This window comes from Mobula birostris, chromosome 16 (genome assembly GCF_030028105.1).
Source record: "Mobula birostris isolate sMobBir1 chromosome 16, sMobBir1.hap1, whole genome shotgun sequence".
NCBI lineage: Eukaryota > Metazoa > Chordata > Chondrichthyes > Myliobatiformes > Myliobatidae > Mobula > Mobula birostris.
In genome coordinates, this window is record NC_092385.1 from 58,332,368 (window position 1) to 58,358,139 (window position 25,772).

The 25,772-nt window shown below is 41.0% G+C and overlaps 1 protein-coding gene across 4 annotated transcripts in view; it reads left to right on the forward strand.

Annotated features, from left to right (window-relative positions):
• dnah1 (dynein, axonemal, heavy chain 1) overlaps positions 1–25,772 on the forward strand; it is a 379,457-nt gene that overhangs the window by 301,315 nt on the left and 52,370 nt on the right. For 3 of the 4 annotated variants that reach the window (XM_072280693.1, XM_072280695.1, XM_072280696.1), the window contains 6 exons: positions 7,530–7,655; positions 8,779–8,898; positions 10,867–11,016; positions 13,084–13,244; positions 14,528–14,753; positions 25,224–25,419. In XM_072280693.1, the coding sequence (XP_072136794.1) occupies positions 7,530–7,655; positions 8,779–8,898; positions 10,867–11,016; positions 13,084–13,244; positions 14,528–14,753; positions 25,224–25,419 (979 nt within the window). Of the gene's footprint in view, positions 1–7,529; positions 7,656–8,778; positions 8,899–10,866; positions 11,017–13,083; positions 13,245–14,527; positions 14,754–16,915; positions 16,938–25,223; positions 25,420–25,772 lie in introns of those variants that run through there. The other variant, XM_072280697.1, reaches the window with a different exon arrangement.

A 25,772-nucleotide genomic window follows, 5' to 3' on the forward strand; every position in this document is an offset into this window, starting at 1 on the left:
TGTTAAATGCTGAGCTGTGAACCATAAACAGCATCCTGATGTAAGTGCTAGTTTTGCCGGGTGGTCCAAGGCCACATGAAGAGCCAGTGAGTTTGCAGCCACTGTAGACCTATTGCGGTGATAGGCAAACTGCAGTGGGTGCAGGTCCTTACTGAGCCAGAAGTTGATTCTAGCCATAACCAACCTCTCAAAGCACTTCATTACCATCGATGTGTGCGCTACTGGACAATAGTCATTAAGGCAGCTCACCCTGTTCTTCTTGGGCACTAGTATAATTAATGCCCTTTCGAAGCATGTGGGAACTTCCGACTGTAGCAATAACAGACTGAAAATGTTTCTGAACACACTCGTCACTTGGTTGGCATGGGTTTTCAGAGCCTACCAGGTACCCCATCAGGGCCTGTCACCTTGCAAGGGTTCACACTCTTGAAAGAAGAATATCTGGAAGTTTATCAGAATCAGTTTAATATCACAGGCATATGTCATGAAATTTGTTAATTTTGCGGCAGCAGTACAATGCAATACATGATAAATATAGGAGAAAACTGAATAGAGTATGTGTGTGTGTATATATAGTTAAATTCAATAAGTAATGCAAAAACAGAAATAAAAAGCAGTGTAATAGTGTTCATGAGTTCAATGTCCTTTTAAAAATCAGATGGCAGAGAGAAAGGAGCTGATCTTGAATTGTTGAGTGTGTGCCTTCAGGTTTTAGTGCCTTTTTCCCGATGGTAACAATGAAGAGAGGGCAAGTCCCGGGTGCTGGGGGTCCTTAATAATTGACAGCACCTTTCTGAGGTACTGCACCTTGAAGCTGTCTTGGATACTACAGAGGCTAGTACCCAAGATGACAATGACTAATTTTACAACTTCCTGTAGCTTCTTTCAGTCCCATGTGGTCGCCCCCCCCATACCAGACAGTGATGCAGCCTGTCAGTATGCTCTCCACAGTACATCTATAGAAGTTTTCGAGTGTTTTAGATGACAAACCAAATCTTTTCAAACTCCTCAAAATATAGTCGTTGTCTTGCCTTCTTTATAGCTGCATCAATATGTTGCGACCAGGTTAGGACCTCAGAGGTATTGAAACCAGGAACTTGAAATTGCTCACTCTCTCCACATCTGACCCATCTGAGGATTGGTTTGTGTTCCCTCATCTTACCCTTTCTGAAGTTCACAGTCAGCTCTTTGGTCTTACTGATGTTGAGTACCAGGTTGTTGCTGCGGCACCACTCCACTACCTGGCATATGTCACTCCTGTACACCCTCTCTTCTCCACCTGAGATTCTACCAACAATGATTATGTCATTCACAAATTTATAAATGGTATTTGAGCCATGCCTAGCCACAGAGTCATGGGTATAGAGAGAGTAGAGCAGTGGGCTAAGCACACACCCCTGAGGTGCACCAGTGTTGATCGTCAGCAAGGAGGAGATATTATCACCAGTCGGTACAGATTGTGGTCTTCCGGTTAGGAAGTCGAGGATCCAATTGCAGAGGGAGGTACAGAGGCCCGGGTTCTGTAACTTCTCAATCAGGATTGTGGGAATGATGGTACTAAATTCTGAGCTAGAGTCGATGTCAGGATGCTGTTCACGGGTGTTTGTGTTGTCTAGATGGTCTAAGGCTGTGTGAAGAGCCATTAAGATTGCATTTGCCATTGACCTGTTGTGGTGTTAGACAAATTGCAGTGAGTCCAGGTCATTGCTGAGGCAGGAGTTCAGTCTAGTCATGACCAACCTCTCAAAGTATTTCATCATTGTAGATGTGAGTGCGACCAGGCGATAGTCATTAGGGCAGATCACATTATTCTTCTTAGGCACTGGTATAAATGTTGCCTTTTTGAAGCAAGTGCAAGGATTTTACTATGACACCATTCAACTAGCTGGTATATCTTGCTCCTATACGCCCTCTCATCACCATCTGAGATTCTGCCAGCATTGGTTATATCACCAGCAGATTTATAGAGCTATACCTAGCCACACAGTCATGGGTATAGAGAGACAGAGTAGTGGACGCATCCCTGTGATGCACCAGTGTTGATCATCAACAAGGTGAGCATGTTATTTCCGATCTGCACAGATTGTTGTCTTCCAATTGCAGAGGGAGGTACAGAAGCCCAGATTCTGTAGCTTTTTGATCAGGACTGTAGGAATGATAGTGTTAAATGCTGATCTCTACGGTCAATAAACAGCATCCTGACAGAGGTAATTGTATTGTTCAAGGCCACATGGAGAGTCATTGTAGCGCGTCTGACATTGAACTATTGTGGAGATAGGCAATTGCAGTGGGTCCAGGTCCTTCCTGGGACAGATGTTGGTTCTGGCCACAACCAACCTCTCAAAGTATTTCATCACTGTAAATGTGTGTGCTTCTGGATGATAGTCATTGCAGTACCTCACACTGCTCTTCTTAGGCACTGGTATAATTGTTGCCCTTTTGAAGCAGTTGGGAACTTCCAATCATAGCAATGAGAGATTGAAAGTGTCTTTGAATTCCTCGCCAGTTGGTTGGCACAGGTTTTCAGAGCCTTACCAAGTAATCTATAGGGGGTTACTGTCTTGCGAGGGTTCACCCTCTGGAAAGGCAGTCTGACATCAGTCTTCAAGACAGAGATCACAGGGTCACCGGTTGCTGCAGGGATTCTCATAGCTGTAGTTGTGAGCATAAAAGGTGTTGAGCTCATCTGGTAGTGAAGTATCACTGCCATTCTTGCTACTGGGTTTCGCTTTGTAGGAAGTAATGTTCTACAAACGCTGCTGGAGTTGACATGTATTCAGTGTCACCTCCAACCTCTCTCAGAATTGTTTCTTAGCTCTTGAAATAGCCCTCCGCAAGTCATACCTGGTTTTCTTGTGTGAACCTGGGTCACCACACTTAAATGCCACAGATCTAGCCCTCAGCAGACTATGAACCTCGTGGTTTATCCATGGCATTTGGTTTGGGAATGCTTACTAAGTTTTCTTTAGCACACACTCATCCACACAGGTTTTAATGAAGTCAGTGACAATTGCAGCATACTCATCCAGACTCAAAGGTGAATCCCTAAATACAGTCCAGTGTACCGATTCAAAGCAGTTCTGTAAGTGCTGCTGTGCCTCCCTTGTCCACACCAGACATCCCACCTCTCCCGGAAGTTCCGAAAGTCTCCCACATATTAATAGTGGCTCCCTGATGCCTGCAAGTTACAAACCCTATTTCCAGAAAAGTTGGGATATTTTCCAAAATGCAATAAAAACAAAAATCTGTGATATGTTAATTCACGTGAACTTTTATTTAACTGACAAAAGTACAAAGAAAAGATTTTCAATAGTTTTACTGACCAACTTAATTGTATTTTGTAAACATACACAAATTTAGAATTTGATGGCTGCAACACACTCAACAAAAGTTGGGACAGAGGCATGCTTACCATTGTGTTACATCACCTTTCCTTTTAATAACACTTTTTAATCGTTTTGGAACTAAGGATACTAATTGTAGTAGATTTGCAATTGGAAATTTTGTTCATTCTTGCTTGATATAAGACTTCAGCTGCTCAACAGTCTGTGGTCTCCGTTGTCTGATTCTCCTCTTCATGATGCGCCATACATTTTCAATAGGAGATAGATCTGGACTGGCAGCAGGCCAGTCAAGCACACACACTCTGTGTCTACAAAGCCACGCTGTTGTAACCCGTGCAGAATGTGGTCTGGCATTGTCCTGCTGAAATAAGCATGGACGTCCCGGGAAGAGTCGTCGCCTTGATGGCAACATATGTCTCTCTAAAATCCTAATATACGCCTCAGAGTCAATGGTACCTTCACATATATGCAACTCACCCATGCCGTGGGCACTGATGCACCCCCATACCATCACAGATGCTGGCTTTTGCATCTTTCGCTGATAACAATCTGGATGGTCGTTTTCATCTTTGGCACGGAGAACTCGACGCCCGTTTTTTCCGAAAACTAGCTGAAATGTGGACTCATCTGACCACAGCACACGGTTCCACAGTCTTTCTGTCCATCTGAGATGAGCTCGGGCCCAGAGAACTCGCCGGCATTTCTGCATAGAGTTGATGTATGGCTTCCTCCTTGCGTAATACAGTTTCAAGTTGCATTTCTGGATGCAGCGACGGACTGCGTTGAGTGACAATGGTTTTCCAAAGTATTCCCGAGCCCAGGTGGCTATTATTGTCACAGTAGCATGACGGTTTCTTAGGCAGTGCCGCCTGAGGGCTCGAAGATCACGCGCATTCAACAGTAGTTTCCGACCTTGCCCTTTACGCACTGAGATGTCTCTGAATTCTCTGAATCTTTTCACAATATTATGTACTGTAGATGTTGAAAGACTTAAATTCTCTGCAATCTTGCTTTGAGAAATGTTCCTTTTGAACTGACTAACAATTCTCTCACAAATTTTGGCACAAAGGCGTGAGCCACGGCCCATCCTTGCTTGCAAAGACTGAGCCTTTGATGGACGCTACTTTTATACCCAGTCATGATACCTCACCTGCTACCAATTAGCCTGCTTAATGTGGAGTCTTCCAGACCGGTGTTACTTGAATATTCTGTGCACTTTTCAATCTTATTTTAACTCTGTCCCAACTTTTGTTGAGTGTGTTGCAGCCATCAAATTCTAAATTTATGTATATTTACAAAATACAATTAAGTTGGTCAGTAAAACTATTGAAAATCTTTTCTTTGTACTTTTGTCAGTTAAATAAAGGTTCACGTGAATTAACATATCACAGATTTTTGTTTTTATTGCATTTTGGAAAATATCCCAACTTTTCTGGAAATGGGGTTTGTATATACAATATCATGGAAATCAATTTTTTTGAGAGCGAGCGAGAGAGCGTGAGACTGAGAGAGAGAGAGAGCGCGAGAGAGAGAGAGAGAACGCGCGTGCCATGGCAGGGTGTTCCAAAAAAAGAAAATATAAAACGTACGTCACTCCAGACTACCCTAAGGTGTACCCCTGCCTAATAGGGGTCAAAAATAATGACAGTGTTGCTCGCTGCACTATTTGCAACAGTGACTTTTCTATTGCCCATGGTGGGTTAAGACTGTAAAAGACATGTTGAGGTGAGTTTAACAGGTGTCATTCATTCATTAGCATAGCTAACATTATTTAAACTAGCTGGCTAGCTGCTAAAGGGCTACTCTATTGCAGACATCCCACCTCTCCTGGAAGTTTCAGGAGTCTCCCGCAAATTGATGGTGCTACCTCCCTGAAATGAGTTTTAGCAGGGTGGGATGTCTGCCATACTGTTAGTCCTCACTACTAGAGCTGCAGTCAAGAGGTATATCTGAGAATCTGAAAGGTCTCAAGATAGGTAAGTTACCTCGACCAGATCATCTACATCCAGGGTTTTGAAAGAGGTAGCTGAAGAGACTGTGGAGGCATCAGTAATGATCTTTCAAAAATCACTAGATTCTGAAATGGTTCTGGAGTACTGGAAAATTGCAAATATCCTCCACTCTTCAAGAAGAGAGGAAGGCAAAAAAGAAAGTAAATTATAAGCCAGTTAGCCCGACTTTAGTGGTTGGAAAGATGTTGCAGTCCATTATTAAGGATGAGGTTTTGGGTTACTTGGATGCACATGATGAAGTAGGCCCAAGACCTTGAGGAGAAATCTTGCCTGACAAATATATTAGAATTCTTTGAGTAAATACCAAGCAGGATAGACAAAAGCCTGAAAGCACCTAACACCAGGCTCAAGCATAGTTTCCACCCCACTGTAATAAGACTATTGAGTGTTTCCCTAGTATGATAAGCCAATCTCTTGGTTTCACAGTCTACTTCGCTGGGACTTTGCCTTATAGTCTACCCACACTCCACCTTCTGCTGTAACACTTCATTCTGCATTCTGGTGTCGTTTTACCTGGTGGTATCTCAGTGCATTATTGTAGTAAATTAATCAGCATTGATGGTATGCAAGACAAGTTTTTCACTCTGCCTTGGTACATGTGACAATAATAAACCAATTTATTAATTTATACTGATCTAGTCAAAGAGACTGTATTCCTCAGTGTGACAGACATTTAAGTTGTTTGGGGGTCATTTGCTCATCTGTCCAAGATTCTGAGAATAGTCAGATACTGAACTCAGGAGAGCCTACATTTCACCTATCCAGGTGACCAACATCCTTACCTTTACTGTGGTGGATCTCTGTTTAATTTTTGATCCTTAGGTATCTTCCAGGAGACAAGAATGGTGAGTGGTCTTAGGTGTAAGATTTCAGTTTATTTTAGAGTACAAACAAACATACAAATACTAAGCAAGCTAAATAAAGAGCTGAGAAACAATTCTAAGAGATGTTCAGACAAAAAAATAAAGAAGAAGCCACGATGGTGCTTCTAAAAAAAAACCCTCACTTTTATAGATAGGGAAAATTCCTTCAATAGAGAATAAACTAGCTAACAGGCTACATAATTAAAACAATTAGCTGTTTACATACATCTACTGATGCTTCTGGACACATCTTCAGTGATGTTCCTGGAATCATCGGGTGTTTCGGGTCTTTCAACATCATACAACCTCCTCCAGGTGACCCAGCCGGGGCTGATCAGACCCCAGCTTGTGTCCAGATGGCTAGCTACTTATGACTTCATGGCTCCCTCTTTTGAGTCACAGCCATCTTGAGGCCCTCTCTGCTGCATCGGTGGTACTGCAGATGGCTCTCCTCTTCCTCTCTCCCTCGGAGCCCAAATTGCTGAAGGCTCTAACTAAAGAATGGGCTACGAATCCCCTGCAACCAACCTTCTCTGGGAGACACCTCGCTCTCCATCCAGCCTGCTGACAGTTGCTGACCAGTCCTGCGTACTTGGAGAGCTTCCTTTCAAAGGCCTCTTCCAAGCGATCTTCCCATAGGACTGTCAGCTCCAGCAGCACCACTTGCTTAGTAGACTCAGACACTAGGACAATGTCTGGTCACAGGGTGGTGGCTGCGATATGGTTGGGGGAACTTCAGCTGCTGTCTGAGGTCCACCAACAGCTGCCAGTCCCTTGCAGAGGTCAGGATGCCTGCAAATGTTCTTTTGGCAGGTATTGGCTGCTCCGCAGCTCTGACAAAGATGGTGTTTCTTAAAAAAAAACACCTCACTTTTATAGATAGGGAAAATTCCTTCAATAGAGAATAAATTAGCTAACAGGCTACATAATTAAAACAATTACATCAAGTGGGTAATGTGCTAATACTTGGCCAATGAAAAATGAAAATGGTGGTAAACCATTAGTTTAGCTGCTATACCGCTTTCTGCCGGTGAGTGTAAAAAATACATGAGTTTGTTTAAAAAGTACAAATCTTATAAAAGGTATTATTTAAAAAAGTGGTTCAACAACTGCTTCGGAACATGCAAACTTGTTTAAATTGAGGTTCTAATAGATTGGAAACATAAAGATGGTAACACCACCTAACCCTCAGTGTAAGTAAGTCTTATCACTCCACTTTCCAGCGATTACTACACCAAATTAGTAAGCCTTTATCAGCTCGTCCAGGTTGACTTTGCTTTTACTGTACTGTATTGGATTTTATTATTCAGGGAGAATACCGTGCAGCAATGAATGATGATTGGCTGAAGAAGCTTTATGCACTCGGTGTTCCACACACAAAAGAATGCTCTCTGACTTCAACATTAGGGGACCCTGTGAACATAAGGACCTGGCAGGTAAGTATCTGTCTCTATTTTCATTTAACCGATTCATTCCATCTGATTGGATGGAAGTCAGAAAGCTGGCACTAACTGAGTTGGCACTTTGCTAACTTGTTGCTGTACCTCAGCAACATGCAAATAAAAATTGGACAGGTTGAAGTTATGAAAGGCTATAATCACAAAAAAATCTGGATGGGGAATCAGAACTGCGTTGAACTTTACCATTTCATGAATCAAAGGTGAAGCACCTGATCTTGTAATAATCAAACGGCCTTCATTTTAACAGCCATTCTGTTTTTTTTTAAGTAAAAGCATCTGGATTTCCCCAGTCTCAGGAAGGTGGGAAGGACTGAGTCCTTGAAGTAAATGAAAAGCACAGGGTGGAACTAGTAATGCCATGCCCTTACAGTGCCAGAGACATGGGTTCAATCCTAACCTCAGGTGTTCTCACTGAGGAGTTTGCACGTTCTCCCTGTGACTGGGTGGGTCTCCCACATCCCAAAGACATATGGGTTGGTAGGTTTAAATGGCCATGTTGGTAGTGTGTGTTTGAGTGGTAGAATCTGTAGGATTTGAAGAGAAGTTTGAAAAAATGATTAACACAAATAGGTGTTTGATGGCCAGCATGGACTAGCAGACTGAATGCATGTTTCCTTGCTATATGTCTCTATGACTCTCAATTCCCTGAGAGCACAGCACATGGGCTTTGTTTTTTCCATGTCCAACAAGCCACTACCCCAAAATTTGTCTGCACCCTGACCACATTTAGTATCCTTTGTACACCATAAGTTAGGAAAAAGCTAAGCAGATCTTTGTGGTGACCGGGGGATGGATGTGGGTAAATGGCTATTTTGTAATCGGATTTCTCCATGGAATACATAAATAGAACAAAATGTGGGTGGGGTGGAGGTGGGTCTCCAGAGGCTGGATTAAAATTTTAAGTTGCAAAAGAACTTGCAGTCTATAGCAACATTTTCTTAAAAACTTCTAGCTGCCTGTCTGTTTTATCTTCTATGCCCCAACCCCTGCACAATAGTAGTATCTCCTGATGTACTCCCGAAGTGGCTGGCTTTTTGCTTTTGAATGGTGTACCTTCCTGCTTCATATACTATTTACTATTAAACATTCTGCTTCATAGATTGCAGGTCTTCCCAAAGACGCACTATCAGTCGAGAATGGAATAATCACACAGTTTACTCAACGCTGGCCTTTGTTTATTGATCCACAAGGTCAAGCAAATAAATGGATAAAAAACTCGGTAAGAGTAATCTACAGCCATGTTAGCTGGTAACTTATGTAAACTAATCAGCTTTGTTTGGTATGAATATAAAATATGAAATATATCACAATTTGATTGAATTTACTTCGGAGTTGTATTGTCACCTGACAACCAAGTACTTTGGGAAATGAACATGTGCAATTTTTCTAATATCCATTGACTCTGAGTAATATTCAATGTGAGTTATTTCAGCTTGAAACAACTCAGAAAAAGTGCTACAAGTGTTAACTTATACAGTTAATGCATGGTACTTGATCCTTATTCTTCATCAATCCCATTTGGTTTACAAGAAATGACCTTGGTTTCCTATACGGTTAGGAAAGTCAGTCACCTCATAATTGCTGTCCAGAGATCGCTGCTGGATATTGTTGAAGCTGTCCAAAATTATCTGGACATATTTAGTGATGTATTAGAAGCAAACTAACACTCTTGTATGAAAGCATTATATGGCCATAAAATGGCGGAATTACTTTTTACATCAGCCAGCACTTATGAGGAGAAAAGCAGTTTCATGTAGATGGCCTTTCATAGTGATCAGCATCTTTCAGTTATCTGCACAGCATGGCCAATTATGGACAGTATTTCCAGAGAATAGGTGAGAAGACTATAATGTTATTGGTGTGCATTCAGTTACACCACCCTGCAACTAAAACTTGTGTATTGCCTACAGCACCAATCAAACAATCATGAATTGAGAGTTCAGATCACACCATGGAAAGTTATTAAACTGGATTTAATTGGCCATGGTTTGCAGAGATCTGAAATCTGCTGATCTTTATGAAAGACCATCTATTGAAACTTTAACTGTTTTATTCTCCATAGATGCTACCAGAACAAGTCAACTCTTGTGTTCTTGAAAAACCTAACTGGTTAGTTCCATTTGTTTAAAATGTGGAACCTGTACAACTCCGGTTTCACAACACTTCAATGGCTTAACACCCCTAAATTAGCAAAGTACAATCAGTTTCCCAAACATCTACTATAAAGCAGAAGGACACCAACATTAACAGAGGATTGTTCAGGGCAAGTGAACATGAGCAACAGATGATAAAATTTACACAAATAATAAAAAAATCTTGTTCCTATTAATATTCCAACTTGCTTTAAACTCATATTTTTTTTAAATGTTTGAGAAGGATAATAAATTTTCCAGTGAACCTAATAGGTTTAAAGTTGTAGTGGGGCACTGGTGTGTTAAAGGAAGTGCAAAATCATTATAGGTCGACCTTCACTAATCTGGCACCATTGGGACCTGAGGAGTGCCGGATTAGTGAAAATGCCAAATTACAGAAGGATCACATTAAGCATAATCAGCACTAGATTATTGAAGGAACCGGATTACAGGTAGTCGGATTAGCGAAGGTCGACTGTACCCTAATATGTTAAAGGGAGAATCAGAATCATTGCCTGGTGAACCATTGGGAATTCTGAACAAGTGGGTGGCAGATTATGGGAGATTTATTGTTCAAGAAATTCAAAACCAGATGTAAATGTCAGCTGAAAGTCTACACATGATATGCAAAAATTCAAAATCTTCCAAGTAGAGTTTAATACATTGGTCCTTTCTGAGAATATTCCAGAATGCATATATTTCCACATGAAAATTAGTGATAACTCTTCAGGTCGTCAAATAAGTTCCATCCTTGGTGAAAATTTGTCTGTCCTTAAACAGTAAAATGCTGCTTTTTTTGCACAATAATAATCACTCTGCCATTCTGCATTTGATCTAAATCCTAATCTTATAGAATTGTTCTCTGCCCCAGGATTCTCCCTCTGTAGTTTCTATCCGAAATCCAATCATAAAAGTGTAACGCAAAGGACTAGGACAAAACTCCACTTAACCACATTGGCAGTAACAGTCATGGTTAAATGTTATTGCAACAGAACAGGCCGTCTACTGTAAAGAACCAATCTAATTGATTTAATTCATCTCTTTGGCTACTTCAGGAGAAAGACAACGGATTAGATATTTTCAAGATGTCTGACCGTGACTTCCTGCGGAGTCTGGAGAATGCCATACGTTTTGGAAAGCCTTGCCTTTTGGAGAATGTGAGGGAGGAACTGGATCCAGCCCTGGACCCCATACTGCTGAAAATGGTACCAAAAAAACCGTAGACAAACTTAGGTTGAAATATTCCGACTATAGTATAATCAGGAAGCCATCCATTGCAACTATTAGTTGTCTGCTCATAATGAGAGTAAGATCATGATTTACACCCTAATAATGCAATGATTACTTGATGAAATCATCAGATCAGAAGCCCAGAGGCCTAGGCTAACAATTCAGAGACAGAAGTCCAAATTCCGTCACTGTGGCTGTACAAATTTCAGCATGTTAATAATCTAAAGGTTTTGGGTGGAAAATATCTGGTCAAAACTACCAGATTTCCATAAATATCCATCCTATTCACTAATATCCTTCAAGCAAGGAAATCTGATCCTTTTACCCAGTCTGGCCTCTGTGACTCTAGATCCACAACATAATTAACTCTTAAGTGATGGAATAAGTCATTCAGTTGCATCAAATTGCTTTGTGAATGCAGAAAAAGTATGAAATCTAATGGACCATACAGCAACAACACAGGCACTTAATTCAGAATGCCAAAACTGCTCCAAATCCACTCAGTCTTGCAAAGTCCTCCTTTCACTCTGGGGACCAGTGTTTATTGGGAGAGGTGTTTGATTGACTATTCATTATCCTACTTACGTAACTTTACAATCCTGACTCCCCTGTCACAATCTATCCATACATCCTGTCCCAACAGCAGGGGGGACCCAACAGAGCCAGTAATACCATGCTATACAGACAGAATAGAGTCATTATGGGTCCTCAACGTTGACTTGAGACCTCCCGAAGTCTCCTGCTATCAGGCCAAAAATGAAGAAGGAATCTTCTGCCTGATCACCACCTCCTTTCTGCCCCCAGCTGACCCTCCTTGTCAAATGCCACCTGGAAGAAGCAGTGAAAGTGTCTCTATTCTGCTTGGGGCACTTCAGTATACTTCACCATGACTGACTCAATAAAGACCAATACTGACTCAGCTGATCAAGTCCTGATGGATATCCCTTCATTCACCTCTTCCAAACAGTCTGCAACAGATAGTGTGTGAACCAAATGAAGGTTAAATCCACTTGCTCTTACCATTCTACCAGATACAAGTGCAGCTGTCCATTCAAGCTTTATTTTAATGACCATCGTACAAAATTTGTAGTGACAGACTCCTGTTTATTCTCTGAGGCCCCTCTACATATTGTATTGCACAGCAGTTGCGTTAAGTAGGATAGACTCAAAACAGCAACATACAAAATGCTGGAGGAACTCAGCAGGCCAGGCAGCATCTATGGAAAAGAGTACAGTCGACGTTTCAGGCGAGACCCTTCGTCACATCAACTGTACTCTTTTCCATAGATGCTGCCTGGCCTGCTCAGTTTCTCCGACATTTTGTGTGTGTTGCTTGGATTTCCAGCATTTGCAGATTTTCTTTTGTTTGTGATTAGTCACCACGCCCACTTCAAGCTAAGGCCCAGGCCCAGGCCCTGCTGCTCCATCCCCAGTGTCCCTGCTACAGCTGCCAGCCACCGCAACACACGGCATGGCACGGCGAAGCGCCCCAGGTCCAGCTGACTCAGCTGGTAGCACCTGGTAAGGGTCCCTTGCTCAGGGTTACGAGCAATGGCCAACGGTGGACCCAGCAGGAGGCTGGTGGGGAAGGTGGAAGAGCTATGAGCTTGAAAGACAATGGTTGTTTTGCAAGCAGATGATCTACCAAGAAGAGAGGTGGTGATCTCTTTAAACTCACCCGACAGAAGGCAAAGGCAAACCACTGCTGTAAACCTGCCAAGTACATGATTTCCCAATATGTCAGTTTCAATAAGGGATCAAAACAACGACGTTAACGACAAGTGTCGGGACAGAGCGGCATGGAGAGAAATCGTCTGCCAACTGGAAATTCCAGATGCAACCTAACAACGACGACAAGACTCAATCCTGACTTGGCAGCTCTAAAACAGTAGACCATAAGCAGCAACAGAAATATGTTCCATTATAATCTAAGATCTGTATAATCACATGTTAACTATAGACAAAAATAAACACATGACACAAATGCTTGTGTTTAAGTACGTGGACATAATCACACCAAAGATTTTTTTTCTGTTTTCCAGACCTTTAAACAACAAGGGAGTACAGTCATAAAACTGGGAGATGCAGTTATCCCTTATCATGAAGACTTTAAAATGTACATCACTACCAAGCTGCCCAATCCTCACTATACTCCTGAGATATCATCAAAGGTCACTCTCATTAATTTCACACTATCTCCAAGGTAAATTGACACAAAAGCAAAAACAGCTCCTTTGGGAAATCCAAAACTAAAATCTGAACATGCTAGATAATCAAGCTTTAACAAACAGAAAAAGGGAAGAGAGTTGAAGAGATTAGAAACAATGGAAAGCAGGAAAAGTTAAATGACAAGAAGGGTAATAGTGCAAATGAAAGAGTATGGTAATGAGAGAAAAGGTCATCCTGAAGGAGACATTACTGGTGAGGAAATAATTATTTGAAATTACCCAGAGGAAATCATTGTGAATTCTAGAAAGCAAGTACTGATTATCTGAAATTATATTCTCTTGATTTCATAAATCTGAGGCTGGGCTGATAGGTGACAAGCAGTTTTCATGCCACCTAGATGCCAGGCAAAGATGGTATCTCACAAAAGAATATCCAGCTATCACTGCTGACATTCAATGACACTGGATTCAGATAAGATTCCAATTCAGATTTATTTATCACATGTACATGGAAACATACAGTGAAATGTGTCATTTTACCATAATTAAATCTCCCACTTTAAATATCCTGGGGATATTAGTGTCTTAGGTAACTTTGCAGAGGTAGATAGATTTTTGAAAAGCAGGGTGTGAAAGGTTCCCATAGATAGGCAGGAATGTGGAGCTGAGATTACAATCAAATCGCCGTGATCTTATTAAATAACAATGTTGGCTTGAGATGCCAAAAGGCTCCCTGCTGCTCCTAGTTCATATATTTGTATGATCAATTAAAGACAGTAATTCTGTTAAATTTCAGTGTTAGAGGTTTCCCATGTCAATTGATATTTGTTTTCAGTTTGTATTTTAAGTTTAAATTCTTTCAGTTCCTTCTATAATGACAAACATTTACTAAAGCATTTTAATTTCAAACATTTTTGATTTAAACCAATTTTCAATTCTATAAAGTTGCAAACTAAGGCAGGACATAAAATCTTATACTGAGTAACATAAAGTACTGGAAGAACTCAGCAGGTTAAGTAGCATCTATGCAGAGGAAATAAGGAGCTGGCATTTTGGACCGACACCCTCCATCAGTCTGCTATAGCTGCCTGACCTGCTAAATTCCTCCAGTATTTTGTGCATGTTACTCCGGATTTCTAGCATCTGCAGAATCTCCTGTGTTTAAAATCTTATGTTGAAGATAAATGTTGATTTATCTTTTCAAACTAAAAATACAGAACATTTCTGGCTTAAGGAAGTGGAATAAGTATAATAACCTAAATTTATTTAGAAGATTGTTAATTTTGTGTACCTTGTAAATTACATTGTAATCCTGCAGTGGTCTGGAGGATCAGCTTCTTGGTCGTGTTGTGGCACAGGAGCGTCCTGATCTAGAGGATGCAAAGAACCAGCTGATAGTCAGCAATGCTAAAATGAGGAGCGAGCTAAAAGAAATAGAGGATCAGATCCTTTTACGCCTGAGCACCTCTGAGGGCAATCCTGTGGATGATGTGGAGTTGATCAAAGTCCTTGAGGCTTCTAAAGTTAAAGCAGGAGAAATCAAGGTTAGTATCAGTGGGTCTTTTCTGGTCATAAGTGGAAATATTGAACTTGCCACAAATGATGAAAAATATGTGTGAGTCCTTGAACACAGACTTGATGCATTCAAGCACACACACGCAAATGATGTTCACACAACAGTCTTCTACTTTTATCATTCAGTGCCCAAAGGGATTAGCTGATTTCCCATATTAAGTTCCAGATTTCTACAAACATCAAAATGTTGTATAGGAGCAAAATTCCTCTATGATGTCAAATTCAATTAGCAACATGATTCCTTTCTTTCCCCTTTTTGTTCATTCAAGAAAAGGCAGTTCTGATCTGCCAAATATAAACCAATAGAGTACAGTCTACTTTTTGTCAGTTATCAGGTACTAAAACATCAGCCCATGAGAATGAGCCTCAGGCAGGATTAAAGTCTTAGCAAATAACAGATGAACTTCGTGAAGGCCAATGGACATCCATACCTGGAGAGAAGATAGGCAGCCAAAAGCTTGCTTTTGTTGATCTGATCTCTTCTGCTGGGCGCTTCCAGTGTAAAAGGTCAAGACTCAGTCACCACAGAAGAAATCATGGTTGGAATATGAATCATGGCAAAGGCAAATATAATAAGTAAATTTGAAGATGCTGGTATTGATGCAAACCATTACAAATAAAACTACTTTGGCTTTGCAGAGCATTTTCAGTAGGGAAAATTGGAAGACCTCAAAAAAAAAGATTGATGCAAGTTTTGGTAATGCAGAAATGCATGTATTTAAGAGAGAGAGAAGATAGATTTTGGTACATAATGTACAGTCAATTGATTAACAGTGTAAGCCATTTACAAACCAAATCACTTCAATCCAATATCTACGTCTGAGTATATCATTCGGCAAGTAACAACACACCTAAGAAAATCATTGAAATTTACAGTAAAAGAAGTACCTGCACAGCTAACAATGAAATAAGGTTGTTCTATAACAAGTTGTTTTACAAGGTGATTGGAATATAAAAGGTGGTGCCAAAGCACATGGTATAAATAACAGCTGGAAATATGAACTGTGGGGAAAACACAAAGGCCTGAGTTATGGCATAATATTAGTGCAACATACAAAATGATGACCTGTTGAAGGGTCTCAACCCAAAATGTTGACTGTTCATTCCCCTCCATAGATGCTGCCTGACCTGCTGAGTTCCTCCAGCATTTTGTACATTGCTCTGGATTTCCAGCATCTGCAGAATCTCTTGTGTTTATGGCATAACATTATACTTGGCAACACATTTTACTGGTAAAATCCAACTAAGTTTTCACACATGATAAAGGTTGGTGTTTAAAAAAGAGAGAGGTGACAATAACTGAAAATGACCATCAGGTGGGCCTTTGGCAGATGGTGGATCTCAGAAGTAGATAATGCAGAAGCAGAAACATAAAATGCTAGAAACTCTCAGCAGGAAAAGGCAGTATCTGTGATTAGAGAGATCAAGTGAAATAACACTTTACTTTCAAGTTGTAAAACAGCTCAAGAAATGTAGCTGGAAGTTAAGGTTATCTGTGGTACTTTAAATTCTCCCATCCAATCCCATTGATCTATGTCTGTGGCTCCGACATGGTTCATTAAGACCCGGTTAAAGATTGCTTAGCATATCAATTCAGTCTGGGCACTTCACAGCATTCAGGACAATTCAACTTTTTCAGGGAACTTGATTCTCTTGTATCACAATTGGCCAAAGGGCTCTTCCTGTACTGTATTGTTCTATTAGAAATGACCAGTTCTACTGTAAAGATTCTCCATCTGCAATATTAACTCAGTTTTTTCTCTCTCCACACACTGCCTGAACTATTCAGCATTTCTAGTATTCCCCATTTGCTTTCAGACCCTAGTAACAAGTCTGATGTGTATTTCATAGTATTTACATATCCCTTTGTTCTCCCTCTCTCTAAATACAACAAGACAGCTCCTTAAACAGTTGAATTACCTCAACCACACTAGACTCGCCCTTTCAGAGATATTTCCTTTGTTCGCACCCAGAAGTTTTAAGTTGTCCACAATTTAAAACTAACTTTTTTTCTCATTTTCCCAAATCTGCTAAAGAGACGTCAACATTAGGTATTCACTCTTTCTCTTCCCAGGGATACTGCCTGGCCTGTTAAGTGCTTTTAATATTTTCTATTTTTATATCATATGAGGTGTAATGGGTTGGACTAAACAGCAAAAAGGGATCAACCACCCAATTATGGAAGTGTGGTAAGTACCTCTGAACAGTTTGAAGGAAATATCTTTTCAAATTTGCAGACAAATTTCTGCAAAAAGTACATTAATAATAGTGATACATACACAAAATGCCAAAGGAACTCTGCCGGTCAGGCAGCACCTATGGAGAGAAATAAACAGTTGTTATTTCAGGCTGAGGCCAGAACGTGAAGGGGAGGGAAGGGAATACTGTACAAGCTGGCAGGTGATAGGTGAAGCTCAGTGAGGAGGAAGGTGGGCAGGTTGGGGAGGGGGCATGAAGTGGAAAGCTGGGATATGAGAGGTGGAAAGGTGAAGGACTGAAGAAGAAGGAATCTGATAGGAGAGGAGAGTGGACCGTAGGAGAAATAGAAGGAAGAGGGGCATCAGAGGGAGGTAATGGGCATGTGAGGTGAAGAGGAGTAAGAGTGAGACCAGAATGGTGTAGGGAGAAAGAGGAAGGGAGGAGAAATTACTGGAAGTTAGAGAAGTTGACGTTCATGCCATCAAGTTGGAGGTTACCCAAGCAGAATATGAGGTGTTGCTCCTCCAACCTGAGAGTAGCCTTATCATGGTGGTAGAAGAGGCCAGGAACCGACATGTCAGAATGGGAATGGAAAGTAGAATTAAAATGGATGGCCAACAGGAAAACCCTCTTGTTGTGGCAGATGGAGCGAAGGTGCTTGAATAGAGGTGACAATCCACATTGGGTCTCGCTGATGTAGAGGAGACTATACCAGGAGCACTGAATACAGTAATAATAGTGGATATTACTACTACATGATAACAGTAGAAAAACACACAGGATAATAATAGTGGCTGCATTCAATTATTCTTATATTAATTCGATGCGATCAGTATAAAAGGCAAGAATATAAAAACTCTCAACTGCATTCAGGAGAATTTTTTTAGTCACTTTGTAACTAGACTGACGAAATGGGACTCAATTCTAAACAGTTTTATGATAATGGTGTAAGGAAATATGTCGATGGAAGTGGGGGCATGGAAGGATATATGTGGAAGAACGTTCTTGTATAGAAGTGAAAGTAATTGTGGAAGACCACAAAGCTAGAATATTAAAAGTCTAAGTAAGGGGAAAGAAATTTTATTAAGTTGAAGTAATTTAGCAAAAATGAACTAGTAACAGCTGCCTGATGTTTGATCAGTGCCAGAGCAATGGGATTAAAGAAGGAAATTCAAGAAGCTTGGGGTAAAAAAGGACTGTCAAATCTAAAGATCTCTGTATGATGAGGTGCATAGCAGGTAAGAAAGAGAAGCTTATGTCAGAATCAGAATCTGGTTTAATATCACTCGCATATGTCATGAAATTTGTTAACTTAGTAGCAGCAGTACAATGGAATACATGATAATATAGAAAAAAATAAGCAAATCAATTATATGTATAGTGCAAAACCAGAAATAATAAAAGCGAGGTAGTGTTCATGAGTTCAATGTCCATTGAGGAATCGGATGGCAGAGGGGAAGAAGCTGTTCCTGAATCGCAGAGTGTGTGCCTTCAGGCTTCTGTGCCTCCTTCCTGATGGTAACAGTGAGAAGAGGGCATGTCCTGGGTGGTGGGGGTCTTTAATGATGGACGCCACTTTTCTGAGACACCGCTCCCTGAAGGTGTCTTGGATACTATGGAGGCTAGTACCCAAGATGGAGCCAACCAATTTTACAACTTTCTGTAGCTTCTTTCAATCCTCTGCAATAGCTCCCCCATACCAAACGGTAATGCAGCCTGTCATTGCCCTCCACGGTAAATTTATCGAAGTTTTTGAGTATCTTGGAAGACAAACCAAATCTCCTCAAACTTCCAATGAAAGAAATATAGCCACTGTGTTGCCTTCTTTATAGCTGCATTAATATGTTGGGAGCAGGTTAGATCCTCAGAGATCTTGACACCCAGGGACTTGAAAATGCTCACTCTCCCCACTTCTGATCCCTCCATGAGGATTGGTTTGTGATCCCTCGTCCTACCCTTTCTGAAGTGCACAGTCAGACACCAAGAGCTCAATATTGCAGGAAGGGTTTTTTAAAAATGTTGTAAGTGGGTAGTGGAGAGGTGTTGAATTAAATGGGAAAGTAAATAGAGGGCATGAAAAGAAATGAGAAAGAAAATAAAAGTTCAAAGATTTGTTTAATGTACATGTAGAGCAGAAGGATAACTAATGAAAGAGCTGGTCACATTGGATACCAAAAAGGTAACCTCTCTGTGAATGTGAAAGGTCTCAGTAAGATTCTGGCTAGAAATTCACAAAAGAAGGGGACAGTCAGGATGGTGGTAAAGAAGGTGGAAATCTAGGATGGGATAAACAGCAAGCAAGGCAGTTTCAAAGGGCTCAACATGCCCGAAAGTAGGTAAATTGCCAGAGCCTGGTGAACATGTTGCAGGTTTTTACCATATGAAAGGGAGGAAAGGGAAGAAAGACTATGACTTTCCAATCTATCCTGGTTGCACAGCAGAGGTCAGAGGCCCAGTGGACTACTAATATTACACTGTTTAAAAAGGGAGGAAGGGTTAAATGCAGTAATTGCAAGGCATTGAGATAAATTTTGGTGTGGATGGTGTTACCCATTCAGGAAGATAGCAGACTAACTAAGGGCCATTGGCATGGAATTCTTCTGAAAAGGTGGCATTTGATGATAATTCAATCCTTTAGAAGCAGTAACAAGAATGGTCAATTGGGCAAGTGAATTTTGTGTAGTTCATATGTAACAGAGAGTAAAATATTGAAATATCTCAAAGGTCCCACAATGTAGACTAAATGGCATCAAAACTGCAGGCAATTTGAATCACTCCTCCTGTGAACTAAGTTACAAAGCACAGCTAACAAATCATTGTTGAAAAAATGAAGGAGTTGATCGTAGATTACAGAAGGAACAGAGGCAGGATAGCCCCTATTGACATCAATGGGTCTGTAGTTGAGAGGGTGAGTAGTTTCAAGTTCCTCGTATACCTATAACCAAGGGTCTCACCTGGCCTGTGCATATTGGCTGTGGTGAAAAAAAAATAACAGTGCCTCTTTTACCTCAGATGGCTGAAGAGATTTGGAGTCTCAAACCCTCAGGACTTTCTACAAAGGTACTATTGAGACTGGCTGTGTAGCCACCTGGTGGGGGAACTGTACCACCCTCAGTCACAGGGCACTGAAGAGAGTGGTGCAGACAGCCCAGTGAATCTGTGGATGTGAACTTCGCTCTATTCAGAACATTTACAGCAGCAGGTGTATAAAAGGGGCCCAGAGGATCATCAGGGACTCCAGCTACTCCAACCCGAAACTGTTTCAGCTGCTTCTGTCTGGCATACATTACCACAGCATTAAGGCCAGGACCAGCACGCTCTGGGACAGCTTCTTTCACCAGCCCATCAGATTTATCAATACATATTGATCTGATCGCATATCTGATTGTACATACATGTATACAAAACAATGATGTATACAATCTTAATGTTTGGGCAATATCCTCCCACATTTCCCTTCCTTATTGTTTGTACATTGTGACAAATACGCAACATAAAGATTTTTATTCCCTCATGTTGTGAGATAGATGTAAAAAATAAAAAATTATAATCCTAATTCTAAAAAGCAACATAATATTTGTTTGAAAGACCCCTGTGTGAACAACAAATTATAGCATTATGAAATTATGGAAGTGTGAAGTTTTGTGAACATTGGGAGTTAGATGTAACCATACAAATTTGCATTCTTAAGAATGTGAGAAATGGAGTAAGAAAAGCAAAAAGAGACTTTTAGATTGTAAGTAGATGTACAAGAAGAAATTTAACATGCACTTAGAACAAGAAAGCACTTGAATTAGTCACTGATAATTCACAAATTTCATTAAACAATGCATAACATTTCAGGTTGATTTGCAGTAAGATTCCTCTGTAATTAAAATATTTTTTTTCAATTTAACTCTCATTGGTCTGCAGAACTGCAGAGGTACTAATAGAAATCAATTTAATTGATGCATCATATAAACAAGTCTGTCTGGATGCATCACGGCAACTGCCCTGCAGAGAGTTGTGACATGCTTAGCACATCACAGGAACCAGAAATGAGGCAGCGAGCAGTATGGACTGTCCGTACTTCTTGCTGACTCAGTAAATCAGCCAGCAGAATCAAAGACCCCACCCATCCTGGAATTTCTCTCTTCTCACCTCTCTCATCAGGCAGAAGATACAAAAGCACACACCACCAGACTCAAGGACAGCTTCTATCCCACTGATAACAAACTTCTTGTGTGATAAGATGGATGGCCTCACAATTTGCCTCATTATGCCCTTTTACTGTTCATCTTCACTGCACTCCTTCAGTCACTTTTACACTTCATTCTGCATTGTTATCATGATCAGTGTTCATAATATGGTAGAACTCAAAGGTTCAGTTTAATGTCAGGGATTATATTTATACAAAATAAAATATACATCCTGAAATGCTTTTTCTTCACAACCATCCATGAAAATAGAGGAGTGCCCAAAAGAATAAACGACAGTTAAATGTTAGAACCCCAAATTTACCCCCCAGCTCCCCCTCCCCCCACCGGCAAAAAAAGCAAGCATCAGCACTGCCACCGAGCACTCAAGTGTGAGCAAAGCAATAGCGAAGACACAGACTTGCAGTTACCCCAAAGACTTTGTGTTTCACTCGGTATTCAACATACCACAGGCTCTCTCTCTCCCTAATAAGGGAGAAAGAGGTGTCTCCATTTTCCCAGCAAGCAGGGAGATGTAACAAACAACTCGTTGGTTTACAATGTTAAAAATCTGTTATGTTGCTTTTTTCGAGCTATGTACCTGAAAATTGCAAAGATCCCGGGTCTCCAGGCACACAGCAGATATTCTGACCCCCCCCCACCCCCGACGACACACAGGTCTCCTGTCGTGACACCGACCCTCGATCTGCCTGTCTCCGGAGCCCCAAGATCCTAGGCTTCCAAATTTGAGCCAGACTCTTAGGCCGAGCTTTTGGCATGCCAAACAATGGCCAGTAATAGAACCCCAAGAGTGGGTCCCATTTCTGCAAAGAACCGTAGTCAGCATGTAACTCCAGGTCAGAGTCTTCAAAAGAACCCTGAAAGGGAAAAATAGAGATATTAAAGATGGAAATAGAGCTGTTTCTGAAGATGCAAGCAAAGGAGTTGCCGTTAGGTGCCATTAACCCTCCTAAGCTCTGCCTTCACCCTGCAATTTAAGAGGGAGAAACTAAAGTTAGATGTATCAGTATTACAGTGGAGTAAAGAGAATTACAAAGGCATGAGAGAAGAGTTGGCCAGAGTTGATTGGAAGGGGACAGCAGCAAGGATGACAGCAGCATAGCAATGGCTGGAGTTTCTGGGAGCAATTCAGAAGGTGCAGGATAGATACAAACCAAAGAAGAAGTTATATTCTAAAGGCAGGATGACACAACCATAGCTGAGAAGGGAAGTCAACATAAAAGCAAAAGAGAGACCATATAATAGAGCAAACATTAGTGGAAAGTTAGGGGATTGAGAAGCTTTAAAAACCAACAAAAGGCAACGAAAGAAGCCATAAGGAATGAAAAGATGAAATAAGAAGGTAAGCAAGCCAATAATATCAAAGAGGATTCCAAAAAATTTTTTCAAATATACAAAGAGTAAAAGAGAGGCAAGAGTAGATATCAAGCTGCTGGAAAATGACACTGGAGAGGTAGTAATGGGGGGCAAGGAAATGGTGGATGAACTGAATAAGTATTTTGCATCAGTCTTCACTGTGGAAGACACTAGCTGTATGCTGGTTGTTTGAGAGGGCAGAAGTAAGTGCAGTTGCTTCGGAAGCTGAAAGGTCTGAAGGTGTATAAGTCACGTGGACTAGTGGACTACGCCCCAGGGTTCTGGAAGAGGTGGCTGAAGAGATTATGGAGGCATTACCAGTGATAAGACCATAAGACATAGAAGCAGAGTTAGGCGATTTGGCTCATTGAGTCTGCTCCATCATTTCATCATGGCTGATCCAATTTTCCTCTCAGCCCCATTCTCTTGCCTTCTCCCCGTATTCCTTCATGCCCTGACCAATCAAGCACCTATCAACCTCTGCCTTAAATATACATAAAGACGGCATCCACAGCTGCCTGTGGCAAACAATTCCACAGAATCACCACTCTCTGACTAAAGAAATTATTCCTCATCTCTGTTCTAAACAGACGCCCCTCTATCTGAGGCTGTGTCCTCTAGTCTTAGGCACTCCCACCATAGGGAACCATCCTCTCCACATCCACTCTATCAAGGACTTTCACCATTCAATAGGTTTCAATTAGGTCACCCCTCATTCTTCTGAATTCTACTGAATACCAGTCCAGAGCCATCAAATGCTCTTCATATGACAAGCCATTCAATCCTGGAATCATTTTGTGAACCTCCTTTGAATCCTCTCCAGTTTCAGCACATCCTTTCTCTGATACGGGGCCTAGAACTGCTCACAAGACTCCAAGTGAGGCCTTACCAGGGCTTCATAAAGCCTCAACAGTACATTCTTGCTTTTATATTTTAGTCCTCTTGAAATGAATGCTAACATTGCATTTGTCTTCCTCACCACAGACTTAACCTGCAAATTAACCTTTAGGGAATCCTGCACAAGCACTCCCAAGTCCCCTTGTGCCTCAGTTTTTTGTATTTTCTCCCCATTTAGAAAATAGTCAACCCTTTCATTTCTTCTATCAAAGTGCATGGCCATACACTTCCCAACACTGTATTCCATCTGCTATTTCTTTGCCTATTCTCCTAATCTGTCCTTCTGTAGCCGCTCTACTTCCTCCAAACTACCTACCCATCCACCTATCTTCAGATCATCTGCAAACTTTGCAATAAAGACATCATCCAAGTTATTGACATATAACGTAAAAAGAATCGGTCCCAACACAGACCCCTGTGGGACACCACTAGTCACCGATAGCCAACCAAAAAAGGCTCCCTTCATTCCCACTCTTTGCCTCCTGCCAATCAGCCACTGCTTTATCCATGCTAGGATCTTTCCTGTAATACCATGGGCTTGTAGCTTGTTAAGCAGCCTCATGTGTGGCACCTTGTCAAAGGCCTTCTGAAAATCCAAGTACACATCAACCAATTCTCCTTTGTCTATCCTGCTTGTTACTTCAAAGAATTCCAACAGATTTGTCAAGCAAGATTTTCCTTTGAGGAAACGGCGCTGACTACAGCCTATTTTATCATGTGACCCCTATAGTACCCAGAGCCATCATCCTTAATACAGTAATCGGATCCAACATCTTCCCAACTACTGAGGCCAGACTGACTGGAAGGAAGTTTCCCTTCTTCTCCCTCTCTCCCTTCTTGAAGAGTGGAGTGACATTTGCAATTTTCCAGTCTCCCAGAACCATTCCAGAATCTGGTGGTTCTTGAAAAATCATTACTAATGCCTCCACATTCTCTTCAATTATTTGATTTCAATTTCAAGAATCACTAGATTCTGGCATGGTTCTGGAGGACTGGAAAATTGAAAATGTCACTCCACTCTTCAAAAAGGGAGGTAAAATATGAAATTAAGTACACAGATATTCAGGCAAATGACATGCAATTCATGGAAGGACAGTAATATTAATGAAAGGGTAATCTCAGAAGACAAGTAATAATATATGTACAACAATATTAGTGGAAATGCTTTGAAACCATTGGAAATATAATGAGTGTGAGCATAGAGAGTGTTTTGAGTGCAATCATATTAACATGATTAGAGCAATGATATAGGAAGTTTGATCGCGTTGTGGGTGTAATGATAGTGTAATGAAATGTTATTAAACTGACTGTAGTAATATTAATGCAAATGCGGTACTGCTGGATGGAAAATCAACAATCAAAATGGGCGAGATCAAGCTAATTGATTGCCAATGGTCTTCAAAGCACAGATTGGTTTTCAACTATTCAGATGCCAGCAGTCACAGGCTTCTGTGCAAAATCAGTGAAAGGCAGAAGTCCAACTTGATCCATACGGTTGGGAAGTATGGCTCATTCATCTGGAAAATAAAAGATTGCAGATGCTAAAAATTTGAAATGACAGCAAAGAACTACTAGATGGAGAAACACAATGAATATTTCATGTCAGTCCCCACCATCAGAATTTGAGTTGAAGGATCTTTGACCAAAATGTTGACTCATTTCTCTCACCATGAATGCCGCCTGACCTGCTGAGGATGCCCTACGTGGTCTCTTTCTGTGATCATATATTCATCATAAATCATATATTTTCTATGATTTGCAATGCTGAAAACCTACCTTATTTTCCCACAGATGAAGGTGACGATAGCAGAGCAAACAGAGAAGGATATCGATAACACTCGTCTCCAATATGTTCCTGTTGCTGTCAGGACACAGATCCTGTTTTTCTGTGTTTCTGATTTATCCAATGTGGACCCAATGTATCAGTATTCTTTGGAATGGTTCCTCAGCATCTTCATGGTGGGCATTGCAAATTCTGAGCGAGCAGGTATGTCAACCGAGTAAACTCTGCAATTCTGTGTGGCATTTGTTCAATAAATTTGTTAGTATAATGCTCTTCTTTAGTTTTCTATTGCTGTAATTTGGCTTAGCTGCTTAACCCAAGCCACACAATGCTTTCAAGCTAGTGTAGCCAAATATTTCTGAATCACTACTGGAGCTCTGATAACACAGGGTGAAGAACATGCTTTGTTGGTCAAGAGCAAAAATGTGGGAGTAGGTTTCCTGCCTACATCTCACTCTAACAATAGTTCTGAAAATGAAAACCAGATGAAAGCATGCGCACCAGCCTGAAGGACAGGGCAAGTAGACAATAACGTCACTAATTAGTCTCCTAAACTC